Genomic DNA, 19359 nt, shown 5'->3' with positions numbered 1-19359 from the left:
AGCTATAATAACATGCATGTTTTTTTTCCCCGTCTAACAGTGTTAATTAGAGCTAAACAACTCAATTCCAGCAGATGATGATGTTGGGAATATTAGATCCTAAATCAACATAGTGAACAATATTAAAGATTAATAACTGATCAGTTCGTGTCATTTCAGAGATGAATCAGCAACAGTTAAACTCACGGATTCACTCAAGTTTCAATAATAAATGAGAATAATTTTCCGTCGCAGCTTCGGGTCATTTGACATAATTGTCGTGTATTAAACTTTCTGGAGCGAGTTGAAACTTTCTCATTAGTCTCAGTGTTTGTTCTGTTGTTCTGGACTTTTTTTTAGCTCAGGGACATTAACTCTGGTCCACACTCAGACATGGCAGATGATGATGATTATTGTCACTCATTATGCAAAAAAATAATAATAAGAGGTTCATGTTGAAACTTGAACGACTCTGAAAAGTGTTCTATTTTCTCTGTGGTTAAAAAAAAAAATAAAGTAATTCCAGGGCAACAAAGACACTGATCATTATTTTTGTGATTACGTACTAATGAAAACATGACTCTGAATATTATTTTCCATTTGTGCAGTTTGATCCTCCTCATCGTTTCACACTGAATCTGGAAATTAAACTTGTTGAAACCTGTAGAAAAACTGTTACATGTTTTTCAACTTTATATTTTCAAATAAGGGAGGATTTTTATGGGTGGTTTTCATGGCCGAAGGTCAACGTCAGTGTTTTTGACGCATTTCTTTTTTTTTCTAATTCTAACGTTTATTTGGACTAAAGGATGAATCAAAGGTCAGAGGTTAAGGTTGTAGAGGCCATAAGTGTTAGTAACAGAACTGCATGGCCATACTAAGCAGTGGCAGTTCAATTCCAATACCTGATACTGATATCTGAACCATTTTTAATAGAATAATAAAAATAATGTAAATGCATTGCCTTTAAAACTATTCCAATTGAAGTCCATTGAAACACAGTCTGCATTTTGTATTAACAGTAAAGGACACTAGTTGTTGTACATTGTAGCTTCACTAGTTCTATTATTAGTTTTCATAGTTTAAGCCATAAACACACACATACAGTCGTGGAAAAAATTATTAGATCATGCTTGTTGTTCATTTTAATGCCTCGTTCAACTAAAGGTACGTTTGGACAAATACAATGATAACAACAAAAATAGGTCATACTAGTTTAATTTCAGAGCTGATATCTATCCATTTTCCATGTTTTCTTGATAATAACCAAAATCACTTCAGTTCTTACATCAGTAGCTAACAGACAAAAACAGTGCTTTTAGACATTCCATGTTTTCTTTTCTGTCTGTTTTAGTCACATGATATACACAGGAGTTCGTACTTGATTGCATAACCATTGTTTCTGATGACTTTTGATGGTCTAATAATTTTTTCTGTGACTGTACGTGACTGAGCTTAATCACTGGGAAAATTTTATTGACATGTAACTCAATACAGTTCTTCATTACATTTGTACTGACGTGTTCCATCATATATTTTAACCTTATACCATTTCATTGGAGTGAAACGGCTGCTATTAAATGTTAATGTAAAGGGGATATGATATGATACAGGTGATCGAATGAGGCTGATTGGGTAAATAAACTAATGTTAATTTCCCCGTTTAATGCTACATTCTCCTTCTGAAATCTCCCTCAGTTTGAGGCATAAAACACCTTTTTACTTTTTAAATATTGACTTAACTGTTGCATGTTTTTTCAGTTTCATGTTCTTAAATTTGGAAGGAAACCCTGCTTTTACATCCGGTTTAGATCCGTCTGTTTTCATGTAAGTGCTCGTGCCTTACACATTTTGAACAGAACACACACATTATGAATGATGTAAAGTCAAATACACAGAATATGTCGCCCGGCCCTAAATCCGACTCGGACACTTGGAATCGACGCTGCTCTGGATATTTTCCACCACTGGCATCTGTTGAACACACGTCTGTCTTTTAACAAGGCACTAAAATTTCATTCAAGTTTATCGTTACACAAGTGCTTTATGCGTTTAAACCCCCTCCTCGTTCTTACCTCTCCCTGGTCCGGAGTCGTTTGTCCTGCTCACAGCGTACGCTAAAGTGATGTGTCAGCTCGGCAGCCGGCCAATCAGGCGGCCCCGCTGTGAATCAGCCGTACTGCCAGTCACCGAGTCATCCGGCGGAGGCGAGCGATCGAGACGGCGGCGTGCGGTCCTGAGCGCCGCCACACTTGGCTGCGTGACCCACGAGCGTGGCCGCCTGTGATGAGGTCAAACCGGTGACCGACTGACGGGGAGGGGGGCGGCGAGAAAAAGCGTACTTTCGAGGAAAAGAAATGGGGTGGGGGTGGGGGTGGGGTGAAAGGTTCAGGTTCCAGCGGCTACATTATCAGGAACAGACGGAGGTGGATGAGGGTTGGAAAGGAGAATCAATTCGCCAGGTGATTTTCTGAGTGGTTCTGCCTGACTTCACCCAGTTGTCAGGATGACTTTGGCTCAGCAGGAGCCCACTCCCCCCCACCCCTCCACCCCCAGGGAGTATGTCAGAGCTGAGACACATGATGTGAGGGGTGGAGGCGCAGTCATACAGGCAGATGGAGACGGACGTGAAGACGGAGGCTGGGCAGGACAGACGGGACGAGGGGACGGACCCGGGACACGAGGACAGGAAGAGGAATGTCAGAGAACCAATCAACGCCAAGAATCAAAGAGTCAGATAAACCCTCCACCCCTCCCACCCCCGTCCCGCCGCCGTCCTCTGTGTCGTAAACAGGAACCAGAACGACCTCAAAGTCAAAGCCCATTCCTCGGCAGCGTGTCCTCGTCTCACTCCCAGTTCCTTCAGTTGTTGCGGTTGAAGTGGTCCAACACGGTGGCGTTGGTCCTCTCGAATTGCCACTGCTGACTGGGAGACGAAGGGTCGCACGTGTTCATGAAGACGCGCCGTTCGCTCGGATTGCTGTCGATGCAGCTGTTACTGATGGGATGGTACAGACTCTTATCCTGAAGAAAAAAAAGAAAATACAGGCGCATTAGTCTCAGGTCATTGTCAGACAAATATAAGGTGGTATGTTCACCTTTAAGTAGAGTGTGTAAGGTTTGGAACGCGGGTTTGGACCTGGATGATCCGACCAAAACATCAACCCAGGAACTTTAGAGGTAGAATCATGAGGTGCAATCCCAGTCACAAGTTTATGACTCCTTAGAACAGTGTTTTTCAACCGTGGGGTCGCCTGAAATTTCTAGTAATTGATAAAAATAAAAACTTACTAATAAAAATATATGGTGAGTTGAGAGAGACAATCTCAATACATAAAAGGCAAACTGTGAAGCTGAAACTGCAGCACTGTGGTTCTGTTTATCTGTCAAATGTTCATTGTGGTCGGTTTCAGATGCTGCAGCTCTTTCATAATTCATAGTTTGAGTTCTTAATTGTCCTCCTTGTAAATCCAAGCTGGACTGACTGTACATATCCTGACCTAGGAAAATCAAATTCTCCCTTTGTGCAGTAATCTACACCTGGATTTACTGCCTCTGTCCATAATAATATACATTATATAGACTAAATGTCATCTCAAATTAACATTTATTTGCAACATAGTATAGCAAACTATTACATGATCAAAAACAAATTAATTTTAGCAGAAAAAATGTCTCTGTTTTGAATATCTGGGGCTCACCAGAAATTTGTGATGTTAAAATGGGGTCACGAGCCAAAAAAGGTTGGGAACCACTGACTTAGAAAATACATGTAGTTTTTCTCTAAGGCTACATTCAGACAACAAGTCTTAATGCGCTATTTGGATTTTTGGGTGAATTTTTGGTGTTTTTCCCACCGCTTCTCCTCCTGGGATGCAGAATTATGAAGTTTGTCGCATTTCAGTGATTTAAAGGTTGGATAAATGCGACCTGGCCGTTCAAACTGTCAGAACAGATCGGATACAGGTCACATATGGGCAAAAAAAATCAGATTGGGGCCACATTTGCCTGCAGTCTGAACGTAGCCTAAATGTGTCTGGATTGTTGAGGTTCAGGCTGTATGATGGCTTCTCTTGTTCCTATCTAAATAAGCTTTGTCAGTGTTGTATTTATTTAATGACACCGTCTGTATGATCTCTGAAAGGTAGATCATATGGAAAATTAAGTTAAAGGAATGTATGACGTCAACGGAATGAATCATGGTGTAACTCAGGGTTGTCAAACTCATGTTCTTTCAGGTTCCACGTTCAGCCCAGTTTGACTCCGCTGGGCTGGAACAGTAAAATAATAGCATATGTGTCTGTAAATAATATTTTTTCTACTTGTTTTAGTGCAAAAAAGGAAAATTAGATGATGATGTTAATATTTACAAACTATCCTTTTACAAAAAATGTGAATAACAATATTTTGCCTCAACTTATCGTTTATCATTATGGATCGGATCTACAAAGGCACAAAAGGTAGAATAACAGGCAGAATATTGTTAAAATTTTAGGCTTAAGAATTCAGAGTTGTCGTTATTTTGCTGGTCTGACGCACTTGAAATCAAATCGGGCTAAGATGAGTTTGACAGTTAAAGGTGCGGGAGACTTTCATGACCAATTTTTCCTCAGATCTGTAAAACCTCAGTCATATCCTCAGTATCACAGATTTGCAAGTCTTTCTCTGATTACTCACCTGAATCTCTTGCATTACGGTGAACAGTTTCTTAGTGCCATCCACCATAAACAAACCGTATGCTTACAAACAGAGCCTGTAGGTCACTCGGGCACCTTCAGAATTTTGTCGCGACGTGCCTTGTGGGAAACGGAGGCTCGTGCAGCCACCTGGAAGTGGCAGCTGCTAAAGTAACGACATGGAAACGGCAGGAGCACCCTTCCCTGTATGCATAGTCCCCCAGCCCTTTCTGTGTTTCAGACGTTTCCGCATCATGTTTGTTTCATCCATATAATATTTAGTCATGCTGCCACTGCTGCCGCTGCAGGTGGCTGCACGAACCTCCCTTTCCCACAATGCACGTCGCGACAAAATCCCAAAGATGCCCGAGTGACCTACAGGCTCTGTTTGTAAACATATGGTTTGTTTATGGTGGATGGCACTAAGAAACTGTTCACAGTAATGCAAGAGATTCAGGTGAGTAATCACAGAAAGACTTACAGATCCGTGATACTGAGGATATGACTGAGGTTTGACAGATTTGATTAAAAATTGGTCACAAAAGTCTCCAGCACCTTTAACACCTTCAGTGTAATTTATACACTTTGTAAATTTATCCCGCGGGCTGGATTGGAACCACTGGAGGGCCGGTTTTGGCCCACGGGCGGTATGTTTGACATCCCTGGTGTAACTGATGAAATGAGTTTAAAGCCAATAAATTAAGTGTCCTTTTGCATTTTACCACCTGCTGAAGTCGAAAATGTCTGGATGGGATCGATTTTGTAAGTGTGGAAACAGAAACAGCTGCCGTACCTTCCTGTATCTCCACAGCTGGTTTCCCTTCATGCCGTGGCAGTCGTACAGAGTGACGGGGCTGTTGTGGGAAATGGCATCGAAGCAGACTTTCTTGGTGTGCATGGGGTCGCCCACTCGAATGTCCTCTCTCCATCCAAACGTGAACACCTGCACAGACACACGTTCAGGCACATCGTCATTTCATTCAGGTGAATATTCTCTGCTCTGATGATTAACACTAAGCCGGTTTGTTATGGACGTCTTCTAGAGTAGAAAACTGTGAATCCTTTAACCCCTGAGACATTATTTCAATGAAACAGGCTGTTTGGAATTTGAACACGAACTGTGAACTGGAACACACTGAGCAAATATTATGAATATATGAATTTGGGTCCAGTAGTTTTTGTTTTGAGGCTCTTTTTTGTTTTTTAATCAGTCCAGCTGCTTTTTGACACCTGGTTGAACTCCAAAAAGCAGTTCCACAGTTAAAACTCAGTAAAAACCAAAAAAAAAAAAAAAAAAGGAAAATCACCACAACACTGCAAACAACAGTAAAAACAAAAAACTACAAGGAAAACGGTGTAAAAAAAAAAAAGCTTGCTCAAAGTGCATGCTCAGATGTCTATGGAAAGAACAAGGTCGATTCTATCAGAATGTTTGGAAATTTTTCCTATTGAGCAAATGCTTGAATTTTTATGAATATTTAAAACAAATCATATATTCAGAATGCTCACCACAGACACAGGGGTCAAAGGGTTAATATTCAAAAAATAAATAAAAAAATAAAAGAATGAACCAAATATTAGCTGTAGTCCTTGAAGGAATTCAGACACGATCAAAACACAGAACAGTGATTGAACATTTTTGATGCCTGTAGTCTGTCAACACATTTTAATAAAAGGAATAATCACACTTTCTAGCAGCGCTGCAGATTCACTAAATGGACTAAGTAGTTTTTACTTTAATTTCTCTCAACATTTTTTTTTTTTTTTGTCCATGGCTATGATTTTAAATGTTCTTCCACTAAATTTCTAAAATATTTTTCATGCTCTGACTGTAAATAATAATTTTCTACCACTACTAATCATCTACTTTTTTCACATCTCACTTAGGACAAAAAAAATTCCCCATTAAATGTTACGGAAATATTGATGTTTTTATCTCAAATCCTCATGAACAGGACATTTTACAGCTGTAGACATGTGTCCCAATATTTTTGTCCATATATTTTATAAATATCAATATTTCCTTAAAGTTTAATGGGAGATTTTTCTTCCTCAGTGGGATGTGAAGAAAGTAGATGGTTATAGTTGTGGTAAAAAAAAAAAAAATCATATTCACAGTCAAAGCATGTAAAGTATTTTAGAAATTCAGAGGAAGAACAATTTAAAGAACAATTTAAAATCCTAGTCATGGATGAAAAAAAAATCAATGTGGAGAAAAATTAATTAAAACAATCTTTGAGGCATTTTGGAAGGAAACATAACAATTTAAACCAAACTAACCAATGCAACCATATTTATCCCAATATAAAATTGTATTATGACATTTGTCATAATTGTTTTGTATCCCAGACCCCTGTTAGAAAAGAAACACCGGAATTCAACGTGTCCCAATACTTTTGTCCATACATTTTATAAAGCTATTTGATTTGTCTACATCTCTGCTCGTATTGAAGTTTTGGAGTTTATAATAATGGACTGATTCATCGTTAAATCATCACTAAATAATAGTAACACTAATAAAAGGACCAAAAAAAAATCCTCTTTTTTTCAGCAAAATAATTAGAATTTTAATGTATTTTTCAAGGTATTTTAAATCTTTTCTTTAAAATGCAGACTTTATAGTGTATTTTTAGCACCATTTCTATTTTATTTATTTGTTACTGATTAAACAAAACATTTACTGTTACTGTTACTAGTCTTATTGTCTTCCATACTAAATATGATGAATAGGATAAATGTTTTTTTTTTTTTTTTAAACTGAGAATTTAAATAAGATTACAAATTTCATCTTTCATGACAAAGCATGAAATACTATATTTCACATTTCCTACTATTCACTGATAAAGTACTTGTCTGATGAGAATATTTGCAGTTTTATGGTGGATTTTTGCGATTACATCACAGTAAATCTCTGTTTCACTGCCTAAATCACATTGTCTTTGCCTTTCATTGCTCTTGTAATAAACATGATATTTTTGATCTTTCTGCGACGTGAGGATGAAAAAGCCCAACATGCGTAACTGAACAGACACTTGGAATGTGCCGTGGACTCCCCGACAGTCAGCTGCCTCCTGCGACTTGAATCCATTTCTCGCTGGCACGGAATACAGATCACAACTGTGACACAGATTAAACTACAATGCATCTTCAGATTAAAGCAATTAAAGTGTCAGAGCTCCGAGGCGCAGTGTTTCAGCTGAAGAAACAAAAGGGGACATTCAATCCATTAAGGCTGCGTTATGAGCCGGCCTCCAACAGAACAAACAGACTCCATTAGAACAAAGCAAACATAATGAAGCTGTGTGTGCGTCAGGGGACGACGCTGACATTTATGTGGCTTTGGTTTAAGAAACACAATCATCCAACACACAATAACAGTGCGTCAGTCACACACACAAATCACTGCAGGAACAAAATAGAAAAAAAATAAACTACAGACACTTTAGAGGAAGCGCAGCTCAAAGCAGATATATCAAGGCTTTCATCTAATTCTTTCTCTACATTGCAGCATTTCCCCTCACACACATCTGTTATTACACATGATGTATTGTTATTATTGATACACTATGTCAGTGGTTCTCAAACTTTTTACAGTGGAGTACCCTCTGAAATATAGTTGTTTAGCCATTAGGCAAAATTTGTTCCTGTGCCAAAGGTGTCTGTTTATATTTTCAAAACTGTGTAAACAAACAACATGTTTAATTGTAATATATAAAAAAATACTAAATTTTTAAAGTACATTTTGTGAAAAATACAAACTGAAAAATGCTCTCTTTCATTGATTAAAAAAAAAAAAAATGAATTGGTCAGTAATTATTAAATGAACCTTTCATCAACAAAAAATAATTACTTAACTACTCAAACTCATTTTGAATCATATAAAATAGAAGTGTTCTTAAAATGTTACCAAAGCTTAACTGATGACAATTAAAGTATTATATGAATGTATTTATTGTGTTTTATATTTCAGCATTAATTCTCATTATTTATTTTGTATTCAGTACACGATGACTTATTTAATGTGCGTTTCCAAAAAAATTTCAAGTACCCCTGGGGGTACGCGTACCCCACTTTGAAAACCCCTGCACTATATGGACAAAAGTATGTGGACACGTTGAATTCAGGTGTTTGTTTTCTAATGGGTCTGGGATATAAAACAATAATGACAAATATCATAATATAGTACATCAGCCTCATTTAATTATTAACTCTTTGACTTCGATCAAAGTAGCCACTTCTTTCCCATGAAGAGTCAAAAATTAATTTCGATGGGCGGTAAAGGTCAAAAATAAATGCTGATGACATTTAGTTGAATTTAAATATGAAATGTGCTGATATTGGCTAGCATCGGTATTGACATACAGTATGAGATATATTTTTACTGATGGCACTGAAAGACATTTATCTGTTGAGTTGTATTTAAGGTTTTTTTTCATACTTTTGTATGTTTATCTGTGTTCATTCAAAGATGAAGGACTAAAGACACTAGTAGGTTAATTAGTTAATCTAAATTGGTGTGAATGTGAGTTTGATTGGTTGTCTCTATATGTCCAGGTCGTAATTGAAAATGAGAATCAGTTGTCGACTAACTTCCCTGGTTACATGAAGGTTAAATAAAATAAAATAAAGACTATTCATGTGATAAAAGTGTCTTTGTTACTGGGGCAATATATATAAAAACAACACTGAAATAAAATCAGTAACACTCGCATCGTCTATCGGCCAAGAATTTTGTAATCTGGGCATCTCTAAATAAAATGCATTATATTTTTTATTGAAAATTAAGATTCTAAATTAAAGCTTCCCAATAATACAAACACTACTCTCTAACTAATGTTTAGCTGTAATTGTACCAATTTGCAGAAAAAAAAAATACTGCTTCTGTCAAAGTCCACACGATTCAAAGCATTTTAGAAAATTAAGTCAAAGTACGTTTCAACCTGGCAATATAAAGTGTAAGTTGATTTCCTACAGAACTTTGACCCCCCACCAAAAAAAAAAAACTTCTGCAAATACTGCCATCAAATTTATTTATGAGGAAAAAATGTGCTTTGACCACTCCATACTGATGGGCTTTATGATACACATCAAGAGTATGTGTAAAAATAATAACAATAACAATAACAATCTGTACTTCAGATCAATAACATGTTATAGTCCTCACTCCTTCTGCAGATGAGATGTATGTAATTTAATAAAAAAGTACTTTTTAGCTGCATAAAATGATGCTTCGTAGTCACTACAGTCATGAATTTACAGCATTTTCTAAGTACAAGGAGAATAAGCATGAATTATTTCTAAATGTTTGGGTATGTTGGTATATTTAGACTTCACCTTAACTCATTTTGTAGCTGTATGTGCTTTCAGTCTGACGGGTTGATTTTATTTATTCAGCACCAGAATTAGTTTTTTTCTGGTTATTAGATTTTATGCATGTTTTGTTTTGTTTTGTTTTGTTCCCTGCAGTCGGTTCACAACATACAGTTTTATATAAATAAATATTTGATTTGCTTTTGTGGATGCAGGGAATGGAAGCGCAAGACAAAATTCCGACCAAGTGAAACAGTGCGGTGAACTTTGACTCTTTGTTGCAAAATCAGTTTTGTGTCTATTTAAAGATGCTTGTAATGTTTTGGTGTTCGTTTGTTTTTTTGTGTTTTTTAAGAGGGATTTAAAGTAAGACGCCTCTATTAACATTTTGATTTTTACTGTCTGCATACATTCTGAGTGCTAATGCTTTCACGTATTTGTTTTTCCTCACCTGTCCGTGGCTCCAGCCCGCCTCGCCTCGACCCTTCACACAACTCTCCAGACGGATCGGACTGCCCGACACAAAGTGTTTGCTTTCCACGCACATACCACTGCCCACGTTTCGGATCTGCAACACAAACACACAACAACACAGTCGCATTAAGGACCACACTGAGGCCAGTCCAAACCTAACCTGTGGCGTTCCCCCTGGTCATGTCCTGGATCCTCTTGAAAAGTTCCATAAATAAAGAGTTCTAAATCTCGTCTTGACTCTCTTTTCAAGTTGTAAATTATGGGTGTCAAACTCATTTTAGTCTCAGGACCTCAAACAGCCCAATACGATCTCAAATGGGCCGGGCCAGTAAAATAATAACATAATAAATACAAACCTAAATATACAAAGTCAAATTTTTTGTCTTTGCTTTACAGGGAGCTTGCTCTTTATCAAAAAAAAAAAAAAAAATCCAGACTTTTTCAAAACTGCTATTTTTTTTCCCTACAAGATCGTAATTTTATGTACTTTTATACTTGTGTGCCTATTTTTTTGGTTGAGATTGTACCTGTTGTGCGTAGTAGAAAAGTGAATTTAAATAAATGTATGAATGAATGAGTAAATTACATTTTACTGACAAACCTTTTCAAAACATATGAAAACCACATAAGTGCATGGTTATCACACAAACACGTTTCACTAGAATCATTCCAGTACCGACCGATTTGTAAGACTTTCAAGACCTGCGCAAGCGCCCTGTTTTAGTGTGGAAAAATATAAAGTTACATGATGAAAATGTAAGTAACCTGAACAACCATGTACAACCTGAAATTTCTTAAGAAAAATAAATGCCATTTCAACAATATTATAACTCATCTTACTAATATAACTTACAGATCATATAAATACGCGAAACATTTGGTAACAGGCATAATATTGATAAAATTGCATTTTAATGAGGACAAAAAACACAAGGAATGAGTTATGTTCTATATAACAAATGTTGGGCTTGCAGTCTGTGTTTGATGCTGTTCAGTCTCATTTAAATCAGCTTAGGCTAGTGTTAAATGCAGACAAATCTAAAGTTATGGTCTTCTCAACTGGAAAACGGCTACCCTCTCAGCTCCCTAAAATGAAAACAGCTGAAGGGAATGAAATCCAAATGGTGTCATCTTACAAATCCTTAGGCATTGTTACCTCCGCCAAGGAGGTTATGTTTTTGCCAGGGTTTGTTTGTCTGTCTGTTTGTTTGTCTGTCCGTTAGTGTGCAACATAACTCAAAAAGTTATGGACAGATTTTGATGAAATTTTCAGGGTTTATTGGAAATGGGATAAGGAAGAAATGATTAAATTTTGGTGGTGATCGGGGGTGGGGGGGCCCACGGGGGGGGCGCAGACCAGAAAATTTTATCAAAATCTGTCCATAACTTTTTGAGTTATGTTGCACACTAACGGACAGACAAACAAACAAACAGACAGACAAACAAACCCTGGCAAAAACATAACCTCCTTGGCGTGGGGGGGCCCACGGGGGGGGGGGGGGGGGGGCACTGATCAGCCTTGGCGGAGGTCCGAGTGCTTCTAGTTATTAATGAAAATCTGTCCGTTAAGAAGCACATTGAACATCTAGTCCATAAACTAAAGCTAAAACTTGGTTTCCTCTTCAGAAACAAATCCTCTTTCTCAGTTCGTACAAGGAAACAATTAATTTCTGCTACTTTTTTTTTTAACCTCAGATGAATTATGGTGATCTCCTTTTTATGAATGCATCTGAAAATCTTTTACAAAAGCCGGACACTCTACCACTGTGCTTTAAGTTTTATGACTGGCTGTGGAACTCACCATTGTACTTTGTATGCTACAGCTGGATTCCCTTCTCTGTATGTTCGCAGGTGGTCTCATCAGTTGATTTTCATTTACAAATGTGTAATGTGCTGCCCCCCCCTCTGCATGGAACACCCTGCGAAACAACCTAAATATACCTGAACTTGTTACTGTTGGTTAATTTAAAGCTATTTTAAAGGAGTGTGAAATCAGTGTAACTGTTTTTAAACTTGCACAAATGATTGTTTTGTAACTATTTATTATATATACTATATTATTATTTATTATTTGTTTTAATCTGTTTATTTCTTTGTATTTTATGGATTGTTTGTTTTATCTTGTTGTACAGTGTCCTTGGGTGTCTTGAAAGGCGCTTATAAATAAAATGTATTATTATTATTTTTATGATCAATTGTAAGTTTTTGTATTATGTGTTGATTATGTCTTGTCTTGTCAAAAACTGTGTGTTATGCTGCTTTTCTTGGCCAGGTCACTTGAAAAAGGCTTTTTTTACCTGGTTAAATAAAGGATAAATATATATATAAATTGGGGGGCTGGGTGGTTTTTTTTTGTTTCTTTGTTTTTTTAAATCAGTCTTAGATATGTCGACACATTACCCAAACTACTGACATTGGTGCGTTATTAGTTAAGTTTTTGCGTAGCATCAGATTTAAAACTCACTACCCTCTCGAGTCATTAGAGGACAAAAATGTCCCATTAAGTCTCATAATGAACATGACGTTTTCATCCTGAATGACTCAAGAGGGTAGTAAATTATACCGATGCCTGAGGGTTAACAGCGATTCTTCAAGTACCATCTGTCAAACCACCAACCAAAGCCTTCTCTGTTCAGTTGTTTTATAATTCACTTGCCATAAAAATATAAACACCGGTGTTGTGTGTGTGAGCTTTAGATGAAGTCTCACACTCAGACCCAAAAAGACGAAATGTTTTATATTTGTTTTTCTTCGAGCACAAACGTTGGAGACTTCAGATGAACTAAAGCTGTCTTGTCCATCTCGCTGTTGTGGTCTTACCTCTCCCCAGGCGGCGGCAGGAGGCTCCACGGGGGGGTAGTGTTTGGGCAGATCCCACGCCACTTCACTCATGAACCATTTGAAGTTCTTACAGTTCAGTCGACTCCTCAGCTCCTTCTGCGCCGTCATGTCTCCGGCCGACAGGTGGCGGTACTCGGGCCGACGCTGGTAGATGTACTCCGCGTACTCGTCCATCCACACCTCGGCTACTCGCTTCAGGTTCTGAAATCACAGAACGAAGACGCCTGGTCATGACCAAAATGAACCAAGGGTGGAGCCAAGAGACTTATGTCAGTGTGGTTTATTAATGGATGTGGGAGGAAAACTTCTCTGTCGGTAAAATTAATCTGAGAGTACTAATGTTGCCTTCACGTGCTATCGGGAAGATGATCCTTTTCGCTTGCAAATTAGAAATTTTGAGTGTGTTGTGTTGAGGTGCTTTTGTTGTCTTAGGAATGAAAAATGTCGGACATATATTATCATGACCTGCTACTTGGATAAAACAGTTTTGGACGTGTTAACCATTAGTTCATCTGCTACAGCATTTTTATTTTATTTTTTTCAAATTGTGTATATTATAAATGTGCAAAATCATCAGCTAACGGCAGCAGAATGTTAATAGAAGCATTGTTTATTATTCACCACTAATTAGGATTGCACCGATTCCAATACCAGTATCGGGCTTCAGCTCCGATACTCAGTGTGTGTACTTGTACTTGTACTTGTAAAAGTAATCCGATACAACTGCACCGATACCACTTACGGCTGCGTGACATTCACAGTTCAGTGCAGCAGGTACGCGGAGTAGGAATAATATGTGGGAAGTGTGAAGAGTGTGGAGATTTTTCAAAATAAATGATGGTGATAAAAGTAACGCTGACTGACAGTAACGTGAAAGACAGACAGATAGGGATGGAGCGTTCTGTCCGTCCTCTGCATTCATTCCATCCATTTTCCAGGTGCTCACGGATCTGTTCAAAGAGCGACTGTGTCAGTTAGAGAAAAAACTACTGACATCTCTATGACAACTACCCAGGGCTGGGCCGGTTTCCATCTTACTTGTAATACTATGGAGGTACAGAGCGGTGCGGACCACCACCAGCAGAAGTGAAAACCAAACTTATCACTCTTTTCTCTTCCTGCTGAAGCTAAGCTTTTAAACCTTACAAGCGAAAACACTGCAACATTAGTATCACATTAGTGTTTCCTCTGTCGTCTCCATGTTTGTTATTACTGACTTTCTTCTTCTCAAAAAACTTTACTTTTCTTTGTGGTATTTGTCCAGTATGGTTAATTCAGAGTGGCGCCCCCTGGTGGATTAATTGACGAACGCTCATTCCAACACATTAAATGTCAGTAGCAGCACTTTGTTCCAGTCAGACTAATGACAATGACAATAAAGCACATTTACAAAAGGAACTAAGAACTGGAATGGGATTATTAAGTACTCGTATCGGTACTCGGTATCGCAAGTCCTCAAATGTAAGTACTTGCACTTGGTCTGGAAAAAAGTGGTATTGGTGCATTCCTACCATTAATCCCTTGTTGCTCTTTGCCATATTAAAAAGTTCAAAGGTTATTTTCATCTCGGCAGGTCATGTATCACATTTTTTTTAAATGGTCTGTATGTGGCCCCTGACCTAAAATTAGTTTAATATCATCAGTGTAATTTTTTTCATTTCACAAATTCAACCCAAGGGCTAGATTGGACCCTTTGTGGGCCAGATTAAGGTCCACGGGCCGTATGTTTGACGTCCCTGGCCTAGACACTGAAACTTTCCAAGTACAGTTAAATAAAATGCTGCCAGTACGATGTTAATTTCTGACAACACATCCTTTCTCTGTCTATTTTTGCTGAGGGGATAACCTCAAGCATGAAAAATAAGCATGTCTTATTCTCTAAATGACTTCTGCTGCAGCGAGGCTTGAGCCGCTTCACATGCATCTCACACAGTCTGTAGCTGATCTATTAAAAACAACCAACACACACCAGGGAGGAAGGATGAATGTTCCAGGTGTTTACAGTAACAAAGCCATGTGAGCACAAATGCACACCTCCAGGCTCAACTTTGTTTTAGTTTATAAACATATAGAAATACAGAGCCATTCAAGGTGCAGATATGTCCCACTTACCATAGATATAAACAAGATATAAGATATACCGATAGGATTTATGTACAGATGCCACTATGAATGGACAGTATTAGATATCCTGACATTTAATGTAGTTAATATACTCTGTTGGGATCTTTTCACATATCCAGTTCATGTGTAATGAACCTGTCTGACCCGCATCCACAGAAATACAAGCAAAGCTGAGTCAGTGGATCCAACTGCCAGACTAATATATAACCATAATCAGTCAAAGAAGACCCTGAAGGCATCACAATCAATCTTTTAACTGAGATATGAAGCAAGGCAATTTATCAAATATCACTATGTAAAAACAGAGTTTGGTCCGTCTGCCAAAGGAAAAGCGAAGGGAGTTTTCTACAGAATGTTCCTGTGTAGTTCTGATTTCACAGTCGAAGCTTCCTGAAGACGTCCATGGAAATGATTTCCCTGGATAATGTGAATTCTGTGCAATAACCCTCTGTTCTAGCAATACCATCGCAAACTTTATTTAATATTCATCAAACATAAATGCATTATTTTTATAGACTAGTTCACAGATATACAAACTGTTAATACATGTTAACATTGTTAATATTATATATTCTGGCTAAAATTTGCTTAGAGGTCTTATTTATGTCTTTGTGGATAAGAAATCATTATAAGTGAATCCCCAAAGGAACTTTGTGTTGGTAAATGCAAATTCTGCAAATTTACAGGATTTCAGTTCTGTTGCAACATGTTGATGGTCATATGAACCATGTTTTCAGCTCAAAAATGTCCAATTTCATCACAATTAATGCTATATTTTCATGTCACAAATGGCCAAGTTATAGTTTAACTGAATTTACCTGAAAAATAAATATTCTATTCTTTTAGACTCCCCAATTTTTCTTACAGGATTCTATACACATATCACGTTTTATTTTTACAGGTTCAGTATGGAGTATGGTGCTGATCCATCCTGCTTATGTTACACCAATACATACAATAAGAATGTCACATGTCACTTTTTAAATCAACAGTTTTCTAATAATGAGCATTTTTTGTAAAGAAATAACCATTCTATATTGTTATTTACTCTTTAGTATGATGATAAACTATATAATAAATAATTCTGATCCTAGTTTTTGCACAGGGATCATTAATGTAAACGGTGACATGGCTGCAGAGCATCAGTATGATGGGATCTGGAACAACCATGTCACATCCGTCCACTGCCACATTTTGTGTTTTTGTGTCAGCTGTTATTGTTTTAGATCCACAATACTAACATTTATGAATAAGAGGATAGTTAGCAATAGTAAGTATATAAGTTTATTCCTAATAAAGTACTGGTACTGACCAGATCATCATGGGTAATGTCACGTCTGTCCACCAGCAAAAGTTTTCACATACACGTGCTATTCAAAATCCAATATTTCTGAAAATATAGCTTCCACTGTCAAATAATATCAGTAGTCTGTGCATAAATGTATTAGCATTATTTCAATACAGTTCTATGCATTTCTTACAAATTTTTTTTTTGACAAAAATGGCCACTCATTTGACCCCTTAAGTAAATTTTAGCCGTTTCATATTTTATGCCCATTTTTATGTTAGTCTACTTTTAATTCTATTCTTTTTCTTTTTGTAAAATCTTATATTCTATTTTCTTACTTTACTCTTTATTTCTGCAATTTTATATTCACTCTATTTTATTTTCTTACTTTTTTTTTTCCTAATTCATATTGTTGCACTGACTGGAGTAGCATTCCTAATTTCATTGAACACAAATGTGGTGATGTGAAATCCATCCGAGGCCTTTGAGGTGTAAAGGAGGAGTAAAAAACCACAGTCAGTGACATTTATAGGAGCAGGGGAAGGACTTGACGGATAATGACGGACCCCACCCACCCCGCACACAGCCTGTTCGTCCACCTGCCATTGTGCAGGAGACGCCGCAGCATTAGAACCAGAACCACCAGGCTTAGAAACAGCTGCTTCCCGGGTGCAATACAACTATACAACTCAGTCCATAACTGCACAATAACTCACCCGATGCCATTTTCATTTATTGATGTGTAATACAAAACTAAAGTCTTATCATAATTACAATGTGCAATAATATATTTTACATTTTCATTTCCAGTCACTCTCTCCTCACCCTCTATGCCATTATTTATTATTATATTGTCTGCACTCTGCTTTTGTTGTTTTTCTATTTAAAAAAAAAAAAAAGTTTGTGTCTATTTAAATATGCTTTTACTATTGATCCTGTGAATCAGAATTTTGTTCTACATGTCATATGTTGAATGACAATAAAGAATCTTGAATCTTTACTTAAAAGGGTAACAGGAAGTGTCATTTGCATTGTCAGCGCAACTTCACTAAACTAAAAACATTCTCAATTTCTAATATTTCATCTAATTCTTAACCTATATTCATACAATAAACGGTACATAACACTTTATACTGATGTATTGTTGAGTTTTAGAGCATTTTCACTCATATACGGACATTTATTATCCTGTTTACCTACAGCAGGGGTGTCAAACTCATTTTAGTTCGGGGGACAGATTCAGCTGAATTTGATCTGAAGTGGGCCGGACCAGTAAAATAATAACATAATAATATATAAATAATGTCAACTCCAAACTTTTCTCTATGTTTTAGAGCAAAAAAAAAAGGTTAATTTACATGATGAAAAGGTTTACATCTACAAAAGATGTGAATAACATGAACAAACTGAAAAAAAAAAGTGTAATTTTAACAATATTATGCCTCAGTTTATCATTTACACATGTACATTATAACTTACAGATCACAGTGGATCTACAAACACACAAAACACTGAGTAACAGGCAGAATATTGTTAAAATTGTACTTGCTTAGACATTTCAGGTTATTCGCATTTTTTGCAAAATTATACTTTGTTTTAGTGTAAATACATGAAAATATTTACATTTACAAAGAGAAACGTTTGGAGTTGTCATTATTTATATGTTAATATGACAGTATTTTACTGGTCCTGCCCACTTGAGATTGAATTGTTCTGAATGTGGAACCTGAACTACAAGGATTGTTAATATTTTAGTGTAATTTTTGCATTTCACAAATTCATCCCGCGGGCCAGAGTTGGCCCCCGGGCCGCATGTTTGACACTTGTGACCTACAGTGTGCAGGGTGAAAAATAAGTCCTACAGCTTTTTTCTGTCAGTTGTTTCTTCACGTTTGAATTTCAGATGTGAGCTGTTCTCTGAGCTCTTCGTGTAGGGTTAAAGTCAGCTCAGGTGAGAACTGCCCACCCGTCAGCAAGTTGTAGATTCTGTTATCTGGAAACAGGAAATAACATCTCACTCTACGATGAATCTATTGGGAGAATTTAGAAAACATGAATGCCCTTATAGGAGGAGCTTCTACAGGAACTTTAAGCTCAAACAATCGCAAACATGAAAGATTTACAGGGCGGTGATGTGAAATCCATCCATCTGAGGCCTTTGAGGTGTAAAGGAGGAGTAAAAAAAAACCCAGATCCAGTTGGCCTCTGAGGTGTGGAATACAGATGGAAGCAGCCTTAGAGGTATGGATGGTGAAATGAATGAATACAGCCACACAGAGCCTCCCAGGAAAGAAGACTTCTAAATCCTGCAGCCTGTGGAGGTACACACCGAGAGGAGAAAAAGCCTGGAGCCACACAAAACTAGCTCAACCTCCCCGAAGCAGAACCTTAGCCTGCAGCGAAACTCACAATCACCGGTCTCCAGGTAAAGCAGAGTTCAGTGGATGGGACTCGCGGTGGGAGCAGACGGGCGCTCTGTGGATGTGGTTGGTAAAATAAGCACGCCGTCTTTAGCGGTAAATAATGTCATAAAGCCAGAGGAGTCATTTCTCACAGTGAGGCGATTACACGGACGAGTCGCGGCTGAAAAACACGCAGCAGGAAAGAGTTTAATTCTCACCTGAGGCCAGAAACATTCACAAGTATCAGACCCTTTAGTATAAAAAG

The 19359-nt window shown here is 37.5% G+C and overlaps 1 protein-coding gene across 1 annotated transcript in view; it reads right to left on the bottom strand.

Annotated features, from left to right (window-relative positions):
• Positions 1–1341: 1341 nt before the first annotated feature.
• Positions 1342–19359, bottom strand: part of LOC115432779 (polypeptide N-acetylgalactosaminyltransferase 10) — a 189185-nt gene continuing 171167 nt past the window's right edge. The window contains exons 9-12 of the mRNA XM_030153783.1: positions 13260–13481; positions 10417–10533; positions 5449–5598; positions 1342–3003 (exon numbers count right to left, since the gene is read on the bottom strand). Of these exons, the coding sequence (XP_030009643.1) occupies positions 2842–3003; positions 5449–5598; positions 10417–10533; positions 13260–13481 (651 nt within the window). The 3' untranslated portion in view covers positions 1342–2841. The remainder of the gene's footprint in view (positions 3004–5448; positions 5599–10416; positions 10534–13259; positions 13482–19359) is intronic.

Source organism: Sphaeramia orbicularis, chromosome 14 (genome assembly GCF_902148855.1).
Source record: "Sphaeramia orbicularis chromosome 14, fSphaOr1.1, whole genome shotgun sequence".
NCBI classification, from domain to species: domain Eukaryota; kingdom Metazoa; phylum Chordata; class Actinopteri; order Kurtiformes; family Apogonidae; genus Sphaeramia; species Sphaeramia orbicularis.
Note: the sequence above shows the minus strand (reverse complement) of the source record. Positions and strands in the feature narration are given on the sequence as shown.